Raw genomic sequence first — 24632 nt, 5'->3', positions numbered from 1 at the left:
AAGAGAGAACTAAATTTTATAGTTCGCGTTCCATCAATTAACCGGTTTATTAATGAACGAAATAAAATAACGGTTTAGGAACGATATTAACCGGTATTTCACTACCGGTTTCGAACCCTGCTACGGGCTACGTCCGGGGACTTTTGATATGTTCACCTAACTTTAACTAGTCCAAACAAAGTTACGGAGTCAAAAATAGTGTTCTAAGCGCTTCCCTCTATACCTTCTTATTCTTATTGCTTGGCCTAAAATAATTCTTACACTACACATGACATACTATGAACAGTTGCTGTATCATGTACCTACTTACATTGTTTTACACACCCAAACCTTTGCTCCCCAGGTAATAAAAATTGTTTTAATCTTTACATTCTTTAGGTAACATGGTAACAATTATCAATGTATCAGAGATATAGAATCTACATTGTAGATGTCTGACCACTGTCTGACCTACTGATTCGCTTGTAACGATGCACGGTATGCGTTTTTTGTTATGTTGTTTGAACACCTATTGTTTCCAGAATGTCAACATCACACACGTGAACACCTGGCTGGCCATAATAATAATCTTAGTAACGTTTTCTCAAAGAGCTGTCTTAGCAATTAAGGGCATAATGAGTAAGGGGCATTCTTAAGGGCTTACTGAATGCACAGACACGCGGCCAGTGCAGCGGAGCGGTGAAGGCCGCAGATCGGGTTACAAATGCCCTACCACATAATATTGTAACTCGTATCGTACCTCAATGACTCAGACCTTAATAACTACTTAATAGTTTAATAATATTCAATAGTTCGATGTTTGGAATATATACATATAAGTTAGCTCTAATTGAAACCCAATATCGAAAATCAGTTCCGGAATTGGAAACCATCCGATATTGCAAGCCCTACCTTTAGTGGGTAACGTAACGGCAAGATATATATTTGCCGTCATATTAGGCGTCAGACACTTTTTTTTCTCAATGAACGCGTTGTTAGTTGTTAGTCAATAAGTAATTATAAATTTTAGTTCGCATAGGAGAATATATTCGTACTAATCTACAAAAAAAGAAGAGCCGATAAAAGTTATTCCATCTCTTGTAAAATGTTAATTCTTTGACCAGGTCTTAGATATTTTGATGATGCGCCTTCATTTGAACAAAATTCTTTGTTATGAGGCAACAGGAGTGGTCATTTTAACACTTCCACCCCTGGAGCATATAGCTCTGACAACTCCCCTCTGGACAGAGCTGAGAGTCCCGCGCAAGTCCTGCGGGTCTCCTTGGGGTTCCACTCCGACCATGAATCTCGTATAACTGGATCGGGCATGAGGGGTGGGGGGAAATGACCGAACGGGATAGTCTTATGTATCTTTCAGTAGGAGTAGCAGAGAAAGCGCTGTTAGCTATTGTTTGTCCTTGTCACAGTCACATTTTTTTTATTCCCCACCTTAAATTTAGTGTGTGGGCTACCAATCTACTCGACCATCGCATTGCGTATGTTCTGTCCCTCACGGGCGCACGCGTATTGCTCATCTATGTAATGCTAGGTCTATGACTCCGACCGACGAAGACACGCCGGAGACGGAGACCCTGACCGACTCTCTGGAGCACCCGGGTCCGTGGGGTCGTTACTCCCCATCAGCTCGCCACAAGCTGCCCTGCGGGCTTATTAATATTATTTAGAACAAGGGTATAATTCAATGCTTCAAATTATTACGTGTCATGATTTTTTAGTAGGTAATTGTATTAAAAGTGTAAGCAAATATGATTTTACTTGGCAATATTCTTAAAATACCTGAATGTTATAATATATCGGGGTGATGGGTAATGTCAACACTTGAGTTAGCAAGTGGTAGGAATAAGCGGGAGTTAAAAAGACGGTTGTTCAGAGCCGTTCACTTGGGTTGAGGCCTGCAAGTACCTCCATTGTTGTGTTGGTAATAGTTTAAATAGTTACTCTAAACTTTAGAGTAACCATGCGAGAAGCATCACACATGCTAGCAACTGTAGCAACCTACCCTCTGCTTTGTTCGGATTACGATACCTACTTGGAAATAATATACAATACATAATTACTCGTATAGTAATAAATATTTTTTTTTATAAACAGCCTAGGCTAAGACATCGAAAATCACAACAAAAAATAATCCATGCCGTGCATATCACCAAATATCACTAAAATTTTCGTTTCATTCTTATAGAAAAATATTGGTTAGGGTTAAAACAATTAAGCTTATGTATATTTTAGTAGTATTAGATTAAGAAATTCACCTTTTTCATAAAAATTACCCACTGATTGGATGTTATATTTTTACTAGATTCCATTCCACTTCATGTCATCATCTTCCTCGCGTTGTCCCGGCATTTTGCCACGGCTCATGGGAACCTGGGGTCAGCTTGGCAACTAATCCCAAGAATTGGCGTAGGCACTAGTTTTTACGAAAGCGACTGCCATCTGACCTTCCAACCCAGAGGGGAAACTAGGCCTTGTTGGGATTAGTCCGGTTTCCTCACAATGTTATCCTTCACCGAAAAGCAACTGGTAAATATCAAATAATATTACGTACATAAGTTCCGAAAAACTCATTGGTACGATACGAGCCGTGGTTTGAACCCGCGACCTCTGGATTGCAAGTCGCACGCTCTTACCGCTAGGCCACCAGCGCTCCATTCCACTTCATGTACGTAAATACAGTACACAATTACACATATTATCTATGTATAGTAAGGTGTAGTGGAATGGCCAGGAAATCAAAGTACCTAAAGTTATTTCACCGATAATGCAAACTAAGACTCGTCATATGTGGGTAGGTTTGTCATTAAATAAGTACAAATTATTCAATACCGCATTGAGAGGTAAAAAGCTAAAAAGTAGATCGTTTTTGAGGTACCTACGTATCGTTGTGTACCTGTCGTTCCTTTTTAATGCAATAATGAGATAAGATCGATTTAATCTCCAGTTATTAGATATTAGAAAAAGATTGAACTGTCGAGCGGCGAGTGGCGGGTAGGTAGCGCCGCCAAGTCTGGTCGGACGGCGGCGCCCCACCACCGCTGGAAACCAGATCATTAGACAAGCCCAGCCAAGCAGGTTTGCGCCGCGCGCCTGCCCGTGCCCACGCATCGCATTTCCACAACACTCCAACACTTGTGACTTCCTACCTATTTGACAAGTCAATTTCTTGGCATTACTTGTTTTTTTTTTTTAATGTAGGTAGGGGATAGAAATTACAACTGTTTGGTAGCTATGTTTTGTATCTTAGGAATGCAGCAAGTTTAAAAATAAATCAATAAAAAAAAACCGGCCAAGTACGAGTCGGACTCGCGCACTAAGGGTTCCGTCCCATTACGCAAAAAAAATCACGTTTGTTGTACGGGAGCCCCACTTAAATATTTATTTTATTCTGTTTTTAGTATTTCTTGTTATAGCGGCAACAGAAATACATCATATGTGAAAATTTCAACTGTCTAGCTATCACGGTTCATGAGATACAGCTTGGTGACAGACGGACAGACAGACAGACAGCGGAGTCTTAGTAATAGGGTCCCGTTTTTACCCGTTTTTATGGAACCCTAACAACTTCAAAAAGGTTAAGATAAAATAGTCGGTGCCAAGGCGAATAAGTTTGTACTTACTTATTGTAATCGGCGTAATAGCTTTCTTTATATTAGGCTTGTTTAGGGCCGACTAACTTCTCTGTCTGCAGTTCTCTCTCTCTATGTGGTAGTCTGACTGTAAGCGCATGTCTTCAGTTTTAGCTTACTTTAAATTTAATGTTGTAGAACACACTTAAAATAATATAAAATCATAAGCCGATAAGTACACTCAGCGTCAAATACTTTGTATTAGCAACCAAAGTAGTCAAATAGTTCGGTACACCATATATTTAATATGGTGTAAAGCCTGACCAGGAATATATGATCACGCGCCATGTTGCGGAATATCACTGGAACTAATTTTTTCATACTATACTGAACTGTCACTCTATACATGAGAATAACAGCGCCCTCTTGACAAATGATCATATATTTCTGGTCGGGCTTTACCGAACCATTTGGCCACTTTTACTGCTACAGAGTATTTGACACTGAGTACCTACCTACTTTATTTCTTATTATATTATCTGTCAATTAATGTTCTAACTTCGTGCAAATAAATAAAATGCACGACTAAGTCTAAGCTAAGACAATCCATACTAAGACATTTTCAAATTACGCTTTCTTATGTCAATTGATACTTTCCACGATTATCAGTACTCCTAGTGTAAATTTCATTCGATAGCGTGATGTTAACATACGCGTTTGCGTAATTTTGTAAAGTCGTAGTCAATAGAACTTGCAAACAATGTAAACAAACCATTTTACCTTCATTACTTCGTAATCTCACTCTTTAAAAGGACAATCATGACCTTATCAACAGTCTATATACTCAAACATATTATTTATATAATTTTTTGTTAAATTAAATGTTAATTATTAAAATTTCAGGGAAAATAACCTTTGTAAAAATGTTAGGTTATGTGTCAAACGCTAACAAAATCTGTCATATTTGTTTACATTATTTGCAAGTTCTATTGACGATGACTTTATGGAATTTTGAGTTTCCAAAACGACCCGCTTAGCGCTCTGTTTTAAATCCCATACAAAAATAGACATAACGCAAACTTTTCAGGCTAGTAGCGACGCGGAACTCGACCATACTTAACTATCAAAATGAGTCATCGCATGACTAATGCATTAATTAACTTGACTTCTGCATTTTCTGTTTAAACACTATTTATAAGTGACCTGTTGCTTCATTATGACTGAACGTAATCGATTTTGATAATTGCATGCGGATACTGCTTAACTCTTCCAAGCAACGCCAACGGGATAGGAGCAATAATAAAAATACAAAAAGATCTTATGGGTGCTCATCATAACATCGGTCATACGCCTTTTTAGCAGAACAGAGGCGCTTGTCATAGTAGGTTTGACTATGTTAATTAACAATACACTTTAACTCAACATGAAACAGGGGTCACATTGAACATAAGTATGTATAATTATGTCATTATATTCAGTATGGTCGGCTAGATGCTCGAGTCGTGATGGAAAAAGCGCCACAATTACACTATCCCTATTTTCTCTCTCAAGTCTCAGTACTCATCCTACTAGGTACCTACCCACATTTACAACTGTATCCTTAAAGTAAATAATGTGTTTCCCCCTCACAAGCTCGGAAAGCCGTATTTTATCCTTTAAAACAAGCGGGTAAAATCGCATTTTTTCCACTAGTGGGGAAAGTAATTTGACCTTCGATGGAGCGTGTTTAAATAGCTTTTGACAGATAACAAAACGTAAAAAGCTCATAATAATAGTTCGTTCGATATTAATTATCATAAATAAATGGTTTGAGAATTTACTATAAAATACCAAAGGGTCTAGCAGGCTAAGCGAACAAGAAGTGCCCCCTACGACGGATTTGGTCATTCTTTCAGGTGGTGTACTGGCAGGACCTAAGAACACTCTACGCTTAATATCAATCCTCGATCTTCTTTTGTTTTCGAGTTATTCAGGATAATGTAAAATAATCAGCGTATCATTGAAAGTGTCATATTTTGTAAACTGTACAAGTTAGATGAACCAAACAAAATTATATTTGACAATAATAAAATAGACTACAAAATGCATATTTTTAATTTGCATCATGTCCTTATACTTCATTATAAAAAACATTTTTTTTTCTTTTAATTTTTTTTTACTTTATTTTCTCCGAAATAACTGGACCAATTAAGTTGAAATTTGGTACACATATGTAAGTTTATGACCCAAAGACGGACATGTAACGTAAACAAATGAATTTTAAACTTGGGGGCTACTTTTGGGGGCTAAATGAAAAATTTAAAAAATAAAGTTTTTTCAAACTATATCGTGTTACGTAATATCACATGAAAGAGCTCATTGTGAGAATCTTAAATACATTTTTTTTATAGTTTTAGGATAAACAGTTTAGAAGTTATTCAAGAAAACAGGAAAAAATGACCACCCCCAAATCTACTGGGGTCTAAAATTTTGAGAAAAAAATTATACAAAATAGATCTTTACCTTTAAATAGATCACAGGAAAACCTATTAGAAATGTGCAGTCAAGCGTGAGTCGGACTTAATTACTTAACTTACTTTTTTACACTCACAAACCAAGCATACCTACCACTCACGTTTCACATAAAAAATATATTGTTTAAATTGTGTAATGTACGGAACCCTTGGAACGCGAGTCCGACTCGCACTTGGTTTTTTTTTTAGTTTTAATTTACAAAGTTTTTACCACCGCGTTTACCTACTTCACACTTAATAAATAACAAATCGGACAGTGTAATATCGGCTTAAACGGCTATTAAAGGACTTCGGACGTCTGGTCGGCATTATCATACCTTGGGGTTACGGGGCACATGTAACGTATAGGTAAATATAAATAAATAATACCTCATTATAATTATCACGGGTCGCTGATCCGCGATAGGATCGCCAAGAAGCCGAGCCGACAATTACACGACACAATTCTTTACATGACTGTTATATATGATCAATACAATTAAGGTTCGTAGTAAAATCCTCTCTCAACATACACTGAAGCCACGGGTAGTGTAAATTATCACCTTCCCGTTAGGTTGAAACCATGGCTTTTACTTATATTTCGTCGCCGCTTATATGTATAGTATATACAATAATAAAAAATGCTTACATATAACCAAATAGAACCAAATTTTTGAATACCTAGCCTTTTTTAAAGTAAGTATTAAAAGTTCTCTGTATCTGGAAAATGGATTGTGTAGTGTAGTTGATAATAGATCAGGAATAAACGTCATTTTGGTTTGTTTAAGATTCCGCTTATAAGAATGCTTTACCTCTATAACATAGGTATTACTAAGCCAAGTAGTTTGGACTTTAAGTACCTACTATTTTGTGCGCATTGGCCTACACACACATATTTCAATATCTGACGTTCAACCTTGTGACCAGGCAAAAGACGATATAAAAATCAATTAAAAAAGATACACAACACTGATTTTCAAATTAAGTCTAACGAATGAATTAAAAATTGCACTAGCAGTAAAATAATTTTAATTAAGTGATATGATAACCTACTCTTTTATTCCTATATAGCAGCCATGTTGCCCGCTTGGTTATTACATTGTGCAGTTTTTGGGTGTTTACTTGGTATATCATTGTTTTGTTTACTTGTTACAAGTTTAAATAAGCCAAAACTTTGAGACACAAATGCTGATTTTGCAATTGGTACTTGGTAGCCATATTGTATGCTTAAGTTTGGTTTCAGAAAACTAAATTACCTAATAACTAAACCTATTTCAGGCTATTATAATGTCCTTGGTCAACTAAAATACAGAAAAAATCCGGCACCGGATGGACACAGGTCAGTACTACGTACGTACGTACGTACGTTTACTCCTGATCTATTATCAATGCGGAAAGTTGGTTTTCGCGAACTAGTGCTTTTTACTTTTCCAATTTTTTTAAATTTATACTTGTTCCAATTCATGACTACTTATTGATGAGTGTTTATATTAGTTTCTTTTAAACGTCGTGATCAACATAAAAACCTACTGTTAATGTAAGAATACGAAAAATATGCATATTTAATTACTTACCTCTTCATCATTATAAGTATTATAACACGTTTATTTTTTAATGTTGAAAAACCGTTCTTAATAAGTTGTCTGAATGGAACGCCTGTCAAAGAAGAGGCGTATTTTCTTACTGCAAGAATTTTTTAAGTTTCCAAAGGCAACATTCGATATTGTTTTTATAAATATACGATACACAAATAATCGTAAATAACGATATTTAGGTAATAATAGTACAATGTTTTAATATTTACAATTGTTTCTGTCTTATAGAACATGCACTTGAAAAAAAAACTCATTGAAGTGGGTTCGATAATAATAACAAAATCTATTCTAGTCGAATAAAAGCTAGAGAAACACCTCTTCATAATGTCAATGTCAATGATGTCACAGAATTAATAATATAAAAAGTTTCGAATTCCATTCCTTAATACTTGTTGCTTTTCTTATTTTTTCGCAACTGTATTAAAAAACGTCGTTCGATACACGTGCGGATATGTCATTCTTCACTCGTCCCGAGTCTAGATATCTCGGTACTCGTGAAGTGATGACATACTTTCCGCACTAGCATCGAAATGTACTATTGTTATACAAGGGTGCAAAGTTGTATTTTACCCGCGAGTGTGGAATTCAAACACGAGCAAGCGAAAGGATTCAAATTCAAATTCAGGAAAACAAAAGAAGATCGAGGACTGATATTAAGCGTAGAGTGTTCTTAGGTCCTGCCAGTACACCACCTGAAAGAATGACCAAATCCGTGGTAGGGGGCACTTCTTGTTCGCTTAGCCTGCTAGACCCTTTGGTATTTTTTAGTAAATTCTCAAACCATTTATTTATGATAATTAATATCGAACGAACTATTATTATGAGCTTATTTTTACGTTTTGTTGTCTGTCAAAAGCTATTTAAACACGCTCCATCGAAGGTCAAATTACTTTCCCCACTAGTGGAAAAAAATGCGATTTTCCCCGCTAGTTTTAAAGGATAAAAGACGGCTTTCCGAGCTAGTGAGGGGAAATAGTTATTTGTTATACAAGGGTGCAAAGTTGTATTTTACCCGCGAGTGTGGACAATAACAATTTATTACATACGTACAAACAACACACGAGAAGTAAAATACATTTGCACCCCTGTGTAACACAAAACTTTTCACCTCACTATAGCGAAGAAAGTGCAACATCCACAGGCGTTAGATCTTCTACATCACTAGAATCACTCATTTTTTTACGATATTATAACAGAAAACTCTGGATGTTGTGTATTTTTACGTGAGTCTGAGTCGTTGAGATTTTTTTTAACCTTTTGGACGCCAATGACGGATATATCGGCACCGCAGGTCCAACGCCAAAGACAGATTAATCCGTCACAGACCACAGAGCAACATAGACCTACGTGCATGTGCATAAAGTTCAATTTCAGTTTTGACACTTTGGTGACGTGGCGTCTGAGTGACAGCTTTTGTGTTTGGCACGGCGTCGAAAAGGTTAAAGTAAAAGTTTTGAAGTTGACATTTCTGACGATGCGTTTTGAAATCGCATCGACTCAACTTGTGCGTTCAGAATTGTTGGCCGGTCGAAATAATTAGCAGAGCGCCAGCATAGCTTGCCCTGTCAATCCCTAGAATTGTGTCAAATTTTTGTTTTTTTAATGCCCTGGATGCCAGCCCTTTAAGCCAAATCTCATAGAAAAAGGGGCAAGCTATGATGCCGCCATCTCTGCAAACCTTTGACAGTTGCCAACCCCATTATATTCAACATCATTATAAAAAAAAGCAAATGTTTCTTATGGAATTTTAATTTTAAGACTTAAAATCATTAAATAAAGCTAAATTTGGTATTTTTTATTACATTCTCAAACCATTTATTTATGATAATTAATATCGAACGAACCATTATTATGAGCGTTTTACGTTTTGTTATCAGTCAAAAGCTATTTAAACACGCTCCATCCAAGGTCAAATTACTTTCCCCACTAGTGGAAAAAATGCAGAAAAGGAAAACTTTCTGTCATATCTCTCATATGTCTAAGTCATCCGATATCGGATCGGACAATGTGAAAACGCTCTAAAGCTAACGTCTAACCCCCTTATTCATAAACGTCTACTAAAGTTGACAAACCGCTAATAATCGTTGGTCCCTTTCCATCATACCGATACGTCGGAAAGGGACAAACGATTATTAACGGCTTGTCAACTTTAGTAGACGTTTATGAATAAGAGGGCTACTACTTGAACTACGCCACGATTCTTTTACAGGTGCGGCATCTGTCCTACGTACTACCGGAAAATCTGCGCATTCGACTTTACAACTAATTTAACATACATATTTGACAATCACTGCGTAATGGATCTGTACAACTGTATCCACGCTACTGGTTGGTAGCATCTGAAGCCTTCTGGGCCCGTGAATACACACACTATTACTTCCTCACTGGTGGGGCCGCGAGATACCAACGATCCTACTGCACTAAATATTGCCAGTTACTAACTACATAGAGGTTATAGCCTCCGAAAAACTATGCCATAAATAAAGGCAGTAGATGTAGTGGGTTGTAAATTAACAAACCGAATTTTTAGTGTAATGGTCCCACTAGTGGGAAATATTCCTTGTGTCAGGGGCCCAAAAGGAACTAGATAATCTACTTTAATTACCGATATATTTATTTTTTTATACTTCGTTTTTTTAGCATTAGAAAGAACTCCACAAAAGTAAGCGTGCAGTTTTTATCAAACTCTTTATTTGTTAATAATAATGGAATGTATCTAATGTGATGCATGTCAATACTTATTAATTAACATCTAAATTTTACACTTAAAGTGCCCGCTTTGGAACCACAAACTCACTTCTGCGAAGTTCTTTCCAATATTAAAAACCCGGCCAAGTGCGAGTCGGACTCGCGTTCAAGGGTTCCGTACATTACATAATTTAAAGAATGTATTTCTTATGTGAAACGTGAGTGAAATGTCTTTAAAAAACCCGTAGGGGTCGGATCAAAAACTAAGTAATTAAGTCCGCCTCACGCTTGACTGCAATTTCTAATAGGTTTTCCTGTAATCTATAGGTAAAGATCTATTTTGTGTATTTTTTCAAAATTTTAGACCCAGTAGTTTCGGAGATAAAGGGGGGGGGGGGGGAATGGTAATTTTTTACCTATTTTCTTGAATAACTTCTAAATTGTTTATCCTAAAATTATAAAAAATATATATTTGAGATTCTCACAATGAGCTCTTTCATTTGATATGTAACACGATAAACTTTGAATTTTTTAATTTTCTCATTTACCCCCCAAAAGTGGCCCCCATGTCTAAAATTAATTTGTTTACGTTACATGTCCGTCGTTGGGTCACAAAGTTACATATGTGTACCAAATTTCAACTTAATTGGTCCAGTAGTTTCGAAGAAAATAGGCTGTGACAGACGGACAGACGCACGAGTGATCCTATAAGGGTTCCGTTTTTTCCTTTTGAAGTACGGAACCCTAAAAACGAAGCCCCCAACCCCCAACATCCATAAATTAGCACAACACGGATTGGTGGTATTGGCAACCAATCATCCATAGTGTCCATACGGAAACCATACGTTACGGTCGTTATTTCTGAAAAATATTTTTTTTTTAATTAAAAATTTGGAATTGCAAGAGCAAAACGATAATATTATGGCGGTGTTATCAGGCTATCACATGTGAATAGAACCATAGGTTAGGTTTTAACCCCATGTAGCCTAATTAAAATATTGTTTTTATGTTTTGCCTATATTATCGTCATACGATGAAGTATACAACCCGATTCAACTTATTTAAATGGCCATGGTCATATACTTATGACACCGGCAACCGACGAACCGAAAATATTGATTTTTAATAGTAAGTAACACTATAAGTAGTAGTTGCAGAAAATAAATCGCTCGAACTGTCGAAAAATAATATGAAATCGTGGCCTGTATGCTTGTAGATTTCGAGCAAACCAATTACGGGGCGTGCCTGTACTTCGGTAACTTTGCGTACGTGCACGGATTAAAGTATGAGGACCAGGACTACGACGAAGATCACATCATGGTCATCGGCGCCAAGAAAAACCCGGACTTCGCTTAATAAATCCTTTATTCCATCTAGACATGCGAGCCGGGTGCGAAACAGTCGGCGGCGGCGCGCCGGCAAAATTTTCGCGGCGGCGGCGTCTAGCCGGCGGCTCGTTTTTGATTTCTACCCTAATCTAACTTTTAGGCTGAAATCAAGCCATACTAACAGTTTAGACAATCTGACTATGATAAAGAATATTCGAATGATGTTGATGACTTAACGATTGATCATTGTTGTAAAAATAAAAGAATACATGAATCAATTATACGTTTTTAAATTATTTAGTCGTCTGCGTCTGCACACACTGCAGCAGTCTTTGCACACACGATAATTATCGTGGATAAATATAATTTTATTGACACGCTGTGGCATCAGGCGTGATCTTTTTGCCGTGAGCACTAGTCCCGCAACAGAAAATACCCGCTCTCTCGGTGAGCTTGTGGCAGGGACACAAAGCATCGCTTTAGCCAAAGTTGACAGCAACGGAAAAGAGGTTGTTCTTTTTTATTTTCAAAAAGATAGCAGGTCGACATCATCAAGTTCAGTGGGACCGTCAGCTGCTAGATATTTCCACGTTTCTTAATCAATTGCATCTTCGTTTTGAAAGCCAATACTGTTGTAAGAGCAATGCTTCTTGGCTAACTTTAACAACAGCTGAGAAGAGCTTGTGTCCTTTGTTTTACGGACAGGGACAGTACTAGTGCTAGGAACTACTGCTTGAGTAGTCTCGCTGTCACTGGTTTCCACAATATCCTTAAAATACCCAGCCAGAAATGATGCACGAGTCATATTATGCTTTTCAAGATACACATCTATCTCCGTCAGTCCCATGAACCCGTAGTCTAGCAGAGCTGTTGCTATGGTTGCTTTTGTTGTAGGGAACCTCTTGTCAACTTGCTTCATCATATTGCTTTTCAAGGACAGCATTATGATAAAGGTTTCGTCTTCTGGGATAGAATTCAACACATCCTTTATTTCGGACTTGAAAACCAATGCCACATTCAAGGTGCAAGCTTTCTGCGATTGCAGCAGTGGATCATGCTCTTGAGCATTTCAAGTACGCTATGCCAACGTGTTGGTGTTGCTAATTTAATACTTGGAACGTGATCCAAGTTTAATTGGATTGGATTATCCAACCCGCCAACCCGATGCTGTCCATCGTTTTGGGTAAATAAATCCTGTTCCTGTTCTTCATCAGAAATAGGGTCATTTTTATCATCTTCGAAAGTGCGCGCTGGCTTTTCAAGTAAACGAAAGTATTGCACTTGGGAATCGGCTTCTTTTTCTAAATCTGGTAAACGGTACCGTACGGCTTTTAAATTTTTTTGCGCTGGCCAATCGCGGGTGAGCTTGATAATGCTGTCGCGGCGCGAATTTCGAAAAGGCCGGCGGCGGCGGCGGCGCGCCACCTCTTCATGGCGGCGGCTAGCCGGCGCGGCTCGCATATCTAATTCCATCATTATGTATTACTGAATCAATTTATGTTAATTATTAGCAATATTTTTGCGAGCTTCGGCTAAATTTCTATGTCTATGTGCAAAACTGTGGCACTTGATATCCGAGAATGACTCAAGCCTTCAAGAACTTATATAAATATTGCATGCAAGTTCTTGAACCGTCTAAATGGGGCTTAACTTTGGGTATGCCCATAGGTAAATGGCCCATATCTATTATTTATGAATTTCAGAAATTATATATAGGGTCTCATTACCTTGACTACCATTTTAACTTCTAGTATAAAAATCACCGCACCACAGTGCAGGCATATTTCCTAAAGATAGTCTTTAAAGGCATAACTAATAAGTATAAGTACCTAAGTAATAACAGGCGTATAGTGACTGGTTAGTAGTCTTATTTCACCTTCAGATATTAATACATCACATATGGCATTTAATTAAATTAAAACTAATCAAATCATTCAATTTTAATTATCCCTTACTTTAGATGTAGGTATTAAAATGTCTTCTTACGAATAATGAATAAATTGTATGCGTTCTATATATCTGTCACGATGTAACTGTATAAAGCAGTTGCTACTTTTACATCTGACGAATATAATAACTTACAAGTATCATGTTCCAAGTATACTAGGTAGCTTTTAATAATTCGGATATATGTACCTATATCCATTTTCTTAGCAATGTATGTAGGTATCTGATCTTATCCTCTAGCGGCCCACTATACACGATAAAATGGCTGTCAAACATTTGAATCAATGGTATTACAAAAAAAGAATTCGTTTTTAAAAACGACCAAAATAAAAGCAACTAAAAGGCAATTTGTACTGGTATTAAAACCATGGGACGCTCGCTTATAAAGCTACATTATAAAGTTATGTACTTTTACAATTTGTTTGATAATTTTTCAATAAATTCAGAACACACTTTTTTTTATTAATTTGCAAAAAAAGGGATATAGAATAAATTGATCTATAATTATTTGTTTTATTTGCTAAACAATCTTCAAATACATATGACCTTAGCACTAAAGAGGTACAAAGATTTTTTTAAGATAAATATCCGTTGCCAGAAGATTGTTTACCAAATATTTACTGTACAAGCGCTAGCTGTTGCGGGGCTAAGGAAACGAATTAAATTACAATTAAAATATGGTCAGTGTAAGACTACATGTAGTCATGAAACGATACGAATGAAGTAAAACGGACGCAATCGCATCAAGAGCAGCCTCCCAGCGGAGCGCGGCTGAGGCGGCGTCGACCGGCGCGGCGGCGGCGGCGGCGGCGGTCGACGCGGCCTAAGCCAGGAACATGGGCTATGTCATGTGGCCGAGCCGCTTGTAGTCGATTTTGTCGAGTTGCACCAGCGGCCGAAGCTGGTCGGCGAACGCGCGCATGTCCTCCGCGATCGCGTCCTGCCCTTGAGGGGCTAGCACCTGCCAATGACATTGGTAGATATTGTTAAACAAGGGATGAAAGACACCCATTTTCGACGAGGTGTTATGGCGCTCGCACGGGGTGAATTAAACACTCTTCTTTTCAAAATTAATTTTTAACAAGCAGAAACGTCTGCGATCGATGCTATTAAGCTTAGAATAAATTTAAAAGTGGAAAAATTACTGCCTTGGGTGAGACTTGAACTCACGGCCTCTGGATCGATACTCCAGCGCTCTGCCAACTGAGCCACCAAGACCTCATCCATAGTCAGCAAATCTTCCCACTATATGGGTCTAGGGGACCCTAGCGACATCTACCGTAAGAGTGTTACACTTCTTAAACGGCCACCGGAGTTCCAAGTAATTTTTTTTTTTTGGGGCATCAACAGCAATACAAAAATTAATACAAATCATAGTGAACAGAAAACATAGCCAATAACAGATGTCCACAAAAGTACAATTAACATGCAATAACTAAGTGGAAACACAAAAAAAAGAAGGGAGTAAAAAAGCATTCTATACAAACTAGATATGGCTTGCATAACATGTGTACGTGTGTGTGTGTGCACATTGGAAATTCACCAGTTACGATGTGCTACCCATTCTAAATTAATTTTTAACAAGCAGAAACGTCTGCGATCGATGCTATTAAGCTTAGAATAAATTATCGATCCAGAGGCCGTGAGTTCAAGTCTCAACCAAGGCAGTAATTTTTCCACTTTTAAATTTACTCTTCTTTTCATTTCGAATACGAGGAAAGTAGAATACATGTGTATTTTACAAATCATGAGCGAGTATAAACTTAAGTACTTATTTTTAGTGTTCCGTGCAAAACTTTGTTTTGACAAACGGAACACTTATGGGATCACTTCGGTCTTGCAAATCAGGATAATGCGTTTTTTGAGGGTACTTTCAATTGACATATTAAATAAAAGGATCATTATTTATGGAATCGGGAGTTAAATATCATTTAATAATATGAAATTTTACAACAAATCCATTTAGAACCCGGTTTTCATTGCTTACATACATGGTAAAAAAAAGAAAAAAAAAACTTGGAAAGTAAGACTCCCTTGGGCAGAAACGTGTCACTTTTAGACCGCTTCATAAATACACAATGAGCAACCTTAAAAGAATGAGAAATGAAAATATTATACCTAAATCAATCGTTTAACACTAACCTTACCACGACTGCCTTAGCAGTGTCAAACTGACATATTCGCTAACGTCTGCGTAACTTACGTTCTACTTATATACATCTCTCTCACACTAATATTTATGTGACTACGAGATGAATACAATAGTAAGTTACGCACACGCTAGCGTATATGTCAGTGTCAAACTATTAAGGGTACCCGTACAGGTTAGGCTTCGGTCCCGGTTGACGCCGTACGTATCGGTACAGATTTTTGCTAGGACTGCGTGTGGACTGTATTAGGTATTTTAGCGCCGAATGACGTCTTTCCATACCAACTTGAATTGGATTTTGGACAAAATACTATAAATATTACAAGTAGCACAACAACAATTATGTAATATAATATAAACAAACACTTACCGACAGCTCAACTAGATAGCTTTGTGAAATGGGCTCGGGAGGCATAGAGTTCTGTGGTATCTTGAATACTTTTGCAACTGTTATCTTCATCCTTCCTTTCCGAAACATGTACCCTGCAGAAACAAAACATTTAAATGTAAACAAATCAAACAGAAATCAAGTCTGTAAAATGCTTAAATCCGTTAATTGTTCAATACGTTAAATGTGTTAAGGGGTAGAACCCACCTTTAACACTATATTCAAACTCGATCCTGCAGCCAAGCTCACTGAGGAACTCCAGAAGCATGCCATTGCAGGCAATGTCGAGGCTGGAGCGCACCACAGTGGGACGATTCTTGTCGCCCAGGTCTGGTTGTCCAATGTAACGGAGCTGGTATGGCATGTCGCGCGCGTCCAGGGCTTTGCGCACGCGTAACATCAGTGGGGCTGTCTGCAAATTATGCATTGGATTTTAAGCATTGATGTCAATACTAATAATGACTATATAGCCTTCTGAGCCCCCTCATACAAATTTTAGTACATAGGGGAAGATAGGCACCATTCGGCCTTTTAGATTTACTTAGATTTTTCAAAAATTGGTCTTTTAATATAGATTGCTCAATTAATTATTATAACATTCTGCGTACGTTCAGCTGCCAACTAAAAGAGTTAGAAGTTGATAACGTTTATAATAAATGAATGAATTGAGTTTTAGTAGAAGCTCTTGAATGTACGAATCTACCCCCCGAAATTGTACTGAATGTACCCCACATTAATAGGGCAACATTCAGACACCATCAAAATAATCACTACGTAGTATAAAACAAAGTCGCTTTCGGCTGTCTTTTTGGATTTAATGTTGGCCATTATTTACGGATTTTGAAGGCATCATAGAGGGTTTATGATATGTGTGTAGATAAAATACTTTAATACTTTTAATAGAGACTAAAGCCTAAAAAGGGCTAGCAAAACTTACCAGACAAAATGCTTCTGCATTAGGAAAGGCTTTGTAATCTCTCTTAATAGTATGGTCACTGTCAATGTCTATGGCATATTGGCATCCTCAAAACATCAGAGGTAATTTAAAATCTTAATTATATCCATTTAACTCACGTTTTCGTAATTAATAATGTGTAAAAATTGTGTAAGTTTAAATCAGCATATTTTAAAACACAATCAACATTAAAAAGCCATGCTATTATGATATAGCTAATAAAATCAGCAAAATGCTAACTAAGAAAACTATACATAATTAGTTTTTCTGTATTAACTTTGGTTATGTAGATCATAATGGTGCTTTGTTTTAGAATTTATATAATTTATTAAGACTTGAATTAAAAGACATTTAAAACTTTTTAACAAATTAAAAACTGTAATAGATGTCATATATTAAAGAAAAAGTGACGAAGCCCTATTACAGTTTTTAATTTATATATAGTAGTGTGACTACTTAAAAAAAAAACACAAATCAAAATATTTAATAAAATAATTTAATTTGTTCCCAAACTTCTTCACTTTTTAACAACTAAGAAAATTAATATCCTGACTGTGCCGTCGCTTTATATCCTCGTACTTCTAACAGATTTAATCATGCATTTAAATAAATATGAGAGCATTACAGACAGGGAAATCAGGCTGTCGACTAGACGGAAGGACCTGAAATGCAACTTTGTCCCGCGTCTTAATATCATGAAACATGCCGCTAGCTATCAGGCAGTCTTTCTGTTTAACAAGTTACCAATCGAATTAAAATCTATTTTAAATAGCAAATTGTTTAATGCAAGACTCAAACAGTATCTTTTAAAAAAATCCATTACTCTATAACAGATTTTGTATCAGACGAGCAAGGCTATTAATGTTTTTTTCTTCTAAGACATTTGTCTCCAATATTGAAATGAATTATTAATACGGTGTATAAACTGAGTGACCCTTTTTAATATATTTAATTTAAATTGTTAATGTTCTATATTTTTGTAACAGGAATTTATGTATTTATTTTTGAGTTGACTGACATTTGACTTGAGTTTGGCATTTGTAATTATTTTCTAATAAGTGATTGTTAAATTGGATGTGTACGTGAATTTTTATTCTAATAATTTTGTAAATATGTTGACATTTGTAATTGTAATTTGTAATTCTATACTATATTTAATTTCAATATTTATTTTAATTTTTAATAGGTACATTGTACACAATTTTAATTATTAAGAAACTATGTTCGACACAATATAATTATTGTTAAGAATAAATTAATAGTTTGTTTAAATAGAAAGGATTAATTTTTCTTCCATTGTATCAATTCAATAGAAAAGTACTTGAGACCACCCTACAGATCATTTGATCCATTGAAATGGTACATTTTGCCCTGCATGAAATCGGGCAGTTCTGTTTTTTTTCTGTTTTTGGTTATGGCAAATCCGAGTTTTCGACCTCGGAAACCCTCTCGGATCTCGGAAACTTTTTGAGCAACTGTATTCTGTTTTCGATCTCGGAAACTTTTTGAACAACTGTATCTTACAAACTATTCGGTTTATCGCCTTCTCAAGAATTGCCTTGTTAAGAATTTAGTCTTCTTTAAAGTGTTCATAGTGACATTTGCCGTAAAATAAGTCCTTGTTGGTAAAAATTGGCAGAAACTAAAAAGTCAGAAAATTTAGATTTTTCAAAAATTTGACAATGATCTGGTGTGGGTGGTGGGTGGCTGCAATGGGTTTCCGAGGTTCAAAACTCGGATTTGCCATAACCACTCCATCACATAGAACAAAAAAAAAAACAGAACTGCCCAATTTCATGCAAGGTAACATGTAAGGTGGTAGGTGGTGCTTCTTGAGTACGATTTCAATGGGCTAATTCTGTTTTGTAAGAAAAACATGCATAATAGTGTCTGCATTGGTCAGCCAGAACATTCACTATTTTGTATGATAAATGTCCTCAATTTAACCCAGTGGTGAGCAAATTTTTTTTCAGAGGGCCAGAATTGCAGCTAAAATGCATTTTCATTATTTCACTGGCCATATAATAATTCTTTTGAAGGACTGGCGGCGGGCCAGATAAAGTCCTTTCGTGGGCCGGAACCGGCCCGTTGGCTGTACTTTTCCCACCCATTAAGCGCTGATCACAACATGTTGTTGTTTTGCCTCTATTAAGCATTTTTGCTATATCCGGGAAACCCATGTTATCGGGTACAACCGTAGCTCAGTGGTGAATGTGTTAAGAATGGCACTACTTAATAGAAAATTTACATTGTACTAACAAATCTGTTATTTTACTGCCAAGGCTAAAGTGAAAATAGCACCTGTTGATTAGGGTCTCGAAGACTGAAGCAGACTTCTTGGTCGTCAAAGGTCTCAGGGCCGGCGTCGACATTGTCGCATAGGCCACGCAGCCGATGCAGCAAAACCTCCACGGCAGAGTCCAATACTGAACCCTGTCACACATACAGAAACCTTTTATTTTCAAAATAATATCTCGGGGCTCCGTTCTAGGTTTTACCTGTATCGCGGAGGACCAGTTAGAGGATTAGTCTACAACAAAAACCCCATCATATAAACTTCAACAGTGTAAATACCATGAATCGTAGTTTACCTGTAATAAGTATTCTTGGTTAGGGATAATATTAGCCTTCAACGCTTGGGTAAGGCTGTCCGTAGCGGTGATGGGCGCTGCGTTTGCAGCAGACATTGTAATTGGTTGTGTTATCAATCTGTTAATTTCATTATTTAACTCAAAACAACCCGAAACTTAGACAGTCTAGACCAAGTCTAGACAGTTAGACACAAGTCGTGCAGCTTAATGCTTATTTGATTAATTTGATTTGCTGCACCTGTCACTGTCAGTGTTATCGTGGTGATTTTTTTATGAAACACATCCCTAGTATATATTATATAGTTCGTCAAGCAAATCTTGTCAGTAGAAAAAGGCGGCAAATTTAAAAAATATAGGCGCGAAGCATTGACATAGTATAGTAGTTATAAGTTTGATATCGTCCCATAGAAAATTTGAATTTAGTGCTTTTTTCTACTGACAAGATTTGCTTTACCAAGTATACATATAGTTTGTCAAAGGACTGTCTTATTTCAAACATAGAATCATACTATCTTTGTCTTACACTAGTACTAGCACCCAAAAGAAAAGGATGAGTATATAGTTTGTCAAAGGACTCTCATTTCAAACTGACAGAGAATCATACTATCTTTGTGTTGCATTAGTACAGCACCCAAAGCACCCAAAAGAAAGGGATGAGTATAGATTTTTTTGTTCTTATTTACTGACAACATTTGCTTGACCAGCTATAGTTTATTTTTTTCTTATTTACTGACAATATGGTTTGACCAACTATATATAAATCTCGTAGTTTTAGAGTATAATAAATTCAACGTATAATCAGTTTAGCCAACCTTGTGTTACATTTTCATTTAGTATCAGTCTCAGTCTATGCTGTGGTAACTGTCATAATATCGGACATCGGACGGACATGTCGGATTCGGATGGATCTTCTTTATTGTTTACTTACGTTACCTGTGTGATTTCTCGTGATTTAATTCGACTTACTATTTTGTAATTAAGTATTTAATAGCCATTAAAATGTCTGGTCGTGTTTCTATCAGATTAGCATCCGAAAGGGTTAATCATAGTGTAGCATCTAATACAGATTTACCCAGGTTTTATACGCCCGGTGAGGTTATAACTGGCATGCAAGATTTTATGCGGTAAGATCATTGATAAATAAAATCAGTATCATATTCAAGGGTATTACAAAAATGCGATAGCGTTTTATAAATATATGTGGTTCTTTTCAGTGGTCATGGAACATCATCGGTTGGCGAGAATCTCGTGGCGTCAGTGGCTGGAGTCATGCAAAAAGTCAACAAATTGATCTGCATCCAGCCTTTTCGCAGCCGCTACGTTGGCGAGATAGGCGATGTAGTGGTCGGAAGGGTCGTCGAGGTCCAACAGAAGCGATGGAAGGTGGAGACCAATGCACGTTTGGACTCGATATTGCAGCTTTCGGCCGTAAATCTACCTGGTGGGGAACTGGTAAGTTCTATAATTATTGCAGCATTCTATAATAAACTTATACTTCCGATTGCTAGTGCTAATGTGATTGTTTCTAATCCTTATAAGATATGGGTTAAATAGTGTCCCGGACTTTAGTTCGTTTTTTTTAGCATTAGAGAGAAGATAAGCGATCTTGACGTGTATTTTTATTAAAAATCACGTTTGAAAATAAGTCACAGCATCTTTTACATTCTTTTGCTTTTATAAGTTATATAAACTAATTTTTAAAAAACTGTTTTTCAATAAAAAGATGTCAAGATTGTTTACCTTTTTTCTAATGCTAAAGAAAATGAACTATAGATAAAATCCTACTTTCAAAAAACAATATCTTATTTTATTTTTTAAAATAGTGATTTCCTAATTGGTCAGGACATGAGATTGTAAAGTAAGTTATTTTTATTTCTTTCATATCATTCCTAGAATAATAAGAATAGAGTAGTAATAATAAAAGTAGGTTTAAATTCAAATTCTGTTGTTTATAAGGCCTATCCTTCATTTCATCCTTATTTCACTCTTTAATGGTTGTGAGTGAGGTAAAACCTGATAAATTAAAATATTTTGTTATTTAAATAACTATTACCTGTATTGTCACATAAAGATATAATTAAAATAATGCTTGACTTAACTTTGGTTCCGTACGTTACATTGTGTTGTGTGTGTAGCGCCGCAGGTCTGCAGAAGACGAGCAAACGATGAGGAAGCATCTACAAGAAGGGGACCTAATCAGTGCTGAAGTGCAGAATGTCTTCCATGATGGATCCTTGTCATTGCACACTAGGAGCTTGAAATATGGAAAGGTATGATTGTTTTAACTAAATGGCTATACTAAAATCAAACACTTGCTGCACGCAAATAGATAATGTGTTCTTTGTCACACCTACTCATTGTAGGTAGGCGTGACAGAGAGCACACTACATATTCGCGTGCAGCAACTGTATGAGTTTAGTATAGTACTAATTAGGTATTCATTGCCACTAACTCTTTACTACTACTGTTGCAGCTCTACCATATTTATTGCAGATTACTGATTAAAAATGAAAGCTATGTTACCATTGGTGTTATTTTGATATAAACCAATTTCAATGTTATAGTTGTAAATGTTAACATTTCAGTTGCCCCAAGGAATGCTGGTAAAAGTGTTCCCATCTTTAATAAAGCGGAGGAAAAACCATTTCCACAATTTGCCCTGTGGCATATCAATGATAATTGGCAACAATGGCTACATATGGCTTAGCCCCCAGCGGCAGGACATTATGGCAGAGGAAAATAAGGAAGAAATACAGAACTATGAGACACAGGTTGGTCAACTTATTATTATCACTACAGTACCCATCTTCCTGGGCTGTATGCACAACATCCATATTTTGAACCTTTTCCTTCATACTTGATTAAACATTTGCAAACTTTGACTAGTTAAAAAGAAGAATGATCCTGTCTCTTATGTTGCATGCTTTAAAAGAGCAATTTTTAAGTGTACTTTATGTTCCAGCCCGTAAGCCTGGCAGACCGCGAAGCCATGGCGCGTGTGAAGAACTGCATCGCATCACTCGTGGCGTCGCAGGTGATGTTAGACGACACCAGCATCAACTTCGCGTACGAGGAGAGCCTCAAGTATAATGCTGTGAAAGACTTCCTCGCGCCCGAGGCCATGCTGGACGTCGCCTTCCTCACGCAGCATAGAATTAAACATCTAATGGATTCGTACAAAATCTTTCATTTCAATCCTTTTTAGGGTTCCGTAGCCAAATGGCAAAAAACGGAACCCTTATAGATTCGTCATGTCTGTCTGTCTGTCCGTCCGTATGTCACAGCCACTTTTCTCTGAAACTATAAGAACTATACTGTTGAACTGTACTTTTAGTAAGTAGATGTATAAAAATAAAAATAAAAACAATAAATTTTGGGGGCTCCCCATACTTGGAACTGAAACTCAAAAAAAAAATTTCATCAAACCCCTACGTGTGTGGTATCTATGGATAGGTCTTCAAAAATGATATTGAGGTTTCTAATATAATTTTTTTCTAAACTGAATAGTTTGCGCGAGAGACTTCTGTTTTAATGTTTATTTGGGCACAAACGGTACATGTTTCTTATAACTAGTGTCTTATACATAATTCATATACCAGGACAGTTGCCACCACTTAATAGCTCATTAAAGAAAAACAAAATACGGGATAACTAAACTTAAAGATTAACAACGAGGGTCGAATTAGGACAGGGGCTAAATTAATGAAGACAAAACTATTTTTATACATTACATTTGCAATTAAGTGAAGTTACAGTGTATTTAATTCGTTTGTTTATTTAAAACCAAAAGTACTTGACGTTTAAATTTAGACAAGGAGTCATTAAATATATCAATTTTTGAGAAAATATCATTATTAAATCTGCAAGCTCTTATCAGAAAGGAGTTTGATTTGTATTTCTTTTTAGTAAAGGGAATACAAAATAATTTATCGCTACGCCGTGTGTTCAAGCGGGGAGTTTTAAAGCTAAGTCTACTTAACAAATAAGGGGAGTCAATTAAATTTCTTAATACTTTATACAAAAATATTTGATCTTTTAATGTGCGCCGGCTTTCAAGAGACACCAGTTTATTCAGGTTAAGCGGTTGAGTTGACACAAGGTTTTTTATATTTTAAATGTTTGATGAGCTTCTTTTGAATTCTTTCAATACTATGAATATAACATTTATAGCTAGGGTTCCATACTGTTGATCCATATTCCAGAATTGGTCTGACTAGCGAGTTGAAGAGTGTCAGCAAGGTGATAGCTTCTTTGAATTCTTTACAAGTTCTCAAGATGAACCCAAGTAACCTAAAGGCTCTATTTATTACGTTGTCGGTGTGGTCGCTGAATAATAATTTGCTATCCAAATGAATACCTAAATCTTTAATGGTAGAAACTCTACATAATGACACGTTGTTTATAAGGTAGTCGTAGTTAATAAATTGTTTTTTTCTACTGAACGTTATTATGTTACACTTATTTATATTTAAGTGCAAATGATTTAATTGACAATATATATGCAGTCGGGTTAAGTCTTCCTGTAAAGCTTGACAATCACTTATGCTCTTAACAAGTTTCAGTATCTTTTTATCGTCGGCGTATAAAAGGCAGGTTGAAGATTTTAGATGGGAAGTAACGTCATTAATAAAAACATTAAAGAACAGGGGCCCCAAATGAGATCCTTGAGGGACGCCGGAGCTGACAGGGACAAAACTAGAACAGAAACCCTTAACAGCTACAGCCTGAGATCGGTCCCGCAGATACGAGGTAACCCAGCGCAGGAGATCGCCATGCACTCCGACTGACTCTAGTTTTTGTAAAAGTATAGGATGAGAAATTTACTACCGATACTTGGTTTGAACGAGATCTGGTAAGTAGTTTTTTTAATACGTCATAAATCGTAAACCGCAATTTACCTTTCACTCACGTTTCGCATAAAAAATACATTGTT

General features: G+C 36.5%; 4 protein-coding genes and 1 long non-coding RNA gene across 5 annotated transcripts in view; 3 read left to right on the top strand and 2 right to left on the bottom strand.

Annotated features, from left to right (window-relative positions):
- LOC134754777 (protein ROP) overlaps positions 1-24632 on the top strand; it is a 260729-nt gene that overhangs the window by 234436 nt on the left and 1661 nt on the right. The window lies entirely within an intron of this gene.
- Positions 7115-11715, top strand: LOC134754132 (uncharacterized). Its single transcript, XM_063690210.1, has 4 exons — positions 7115-7183; positions 7337-7397; positions 9863-9981; positions 11558-11715. The coding sequence occupies exons 1-4, from the start codon at positions 7135-7137 to the stop codon at positions 11695-11697; spliced, it is 369 nt and encodes a 122-aa protein (XP_063546280.1). The 5' UTR covers positions 7115-7134; the 3' UTR covers positions 11698-11715.
- Positions 13142-19914, bottom strand: LOC134753696 (mediator of RNA polymerase II transcription subunit 18). The gene is made up of 5 exons (XM_063689628.1): positions 19700-19914; positions 19410-19541; positions 16361-16565; positions 16136-16248; positions 13142-14577 (listed from the first exon to the last, which is right to left on the bottom strand). The coding sequence occupies exons 1-5, from the start codon at positions 19793-19795 to the stop codon at positions 14458-14460; spliced, it is 666 nt and encodes a 221-aa protein (XP_063545698.1). The 5' UTR covers positions 19796-19914; the 3' UTR covers positions 13142-14457.
- Positions 20601-23015, top strand: LOC134755127 (exosome complex component RRP4). Its single transcript, XM_063691606.1, has 5 exons — positions 20601-20823; positions 20914-21151; positions 21835-21969; positions 22285-22470; positions 22662-23015. The coding sequence occupies exons 1-5, from the start codon at positions 20699-20701 to the stop codon at positions 22902-22904; spliced, it is 927 nt and encodes a 308-aa protein (XP_063547676.1). The 5' UTR covers positions 20601-20698; the 3' UTR covers positions 22905-23015.
- LOC134754783 (uncharacterized) overlaps positions 23115-24632 on the bottom strand; it is a 40332-nt gene continuing 38814 nt past the window's right edge. Inside the window, exon 2 of the long non-coding RNA XR_010128977.1 lies at positions 23115-23222. This is a non-coding gene — a long non-coding RNA (uncharacterized LOC134754783). The remainder of the gene's footprint in view (positions 23223-24632) is intronic.

Source organism: Cydia strobilella, chromosome Z (genome assembly GCF_947568885.1).
Source record: "Cydia strobilella chromosome Z, ilCydStro3.1, whole genome shotgun sequence".
Lineage (NCBI taxonomy): Eukaryota > Metazoa > Arthropoda > Insecta > Lepidoptera > Tortricidae > Cydia > Cydia strobilella.
Note: the sequence above shows the minus strand (reverse complement) of the source record. Positions and strands in the feature narration are given on the sequence as shown.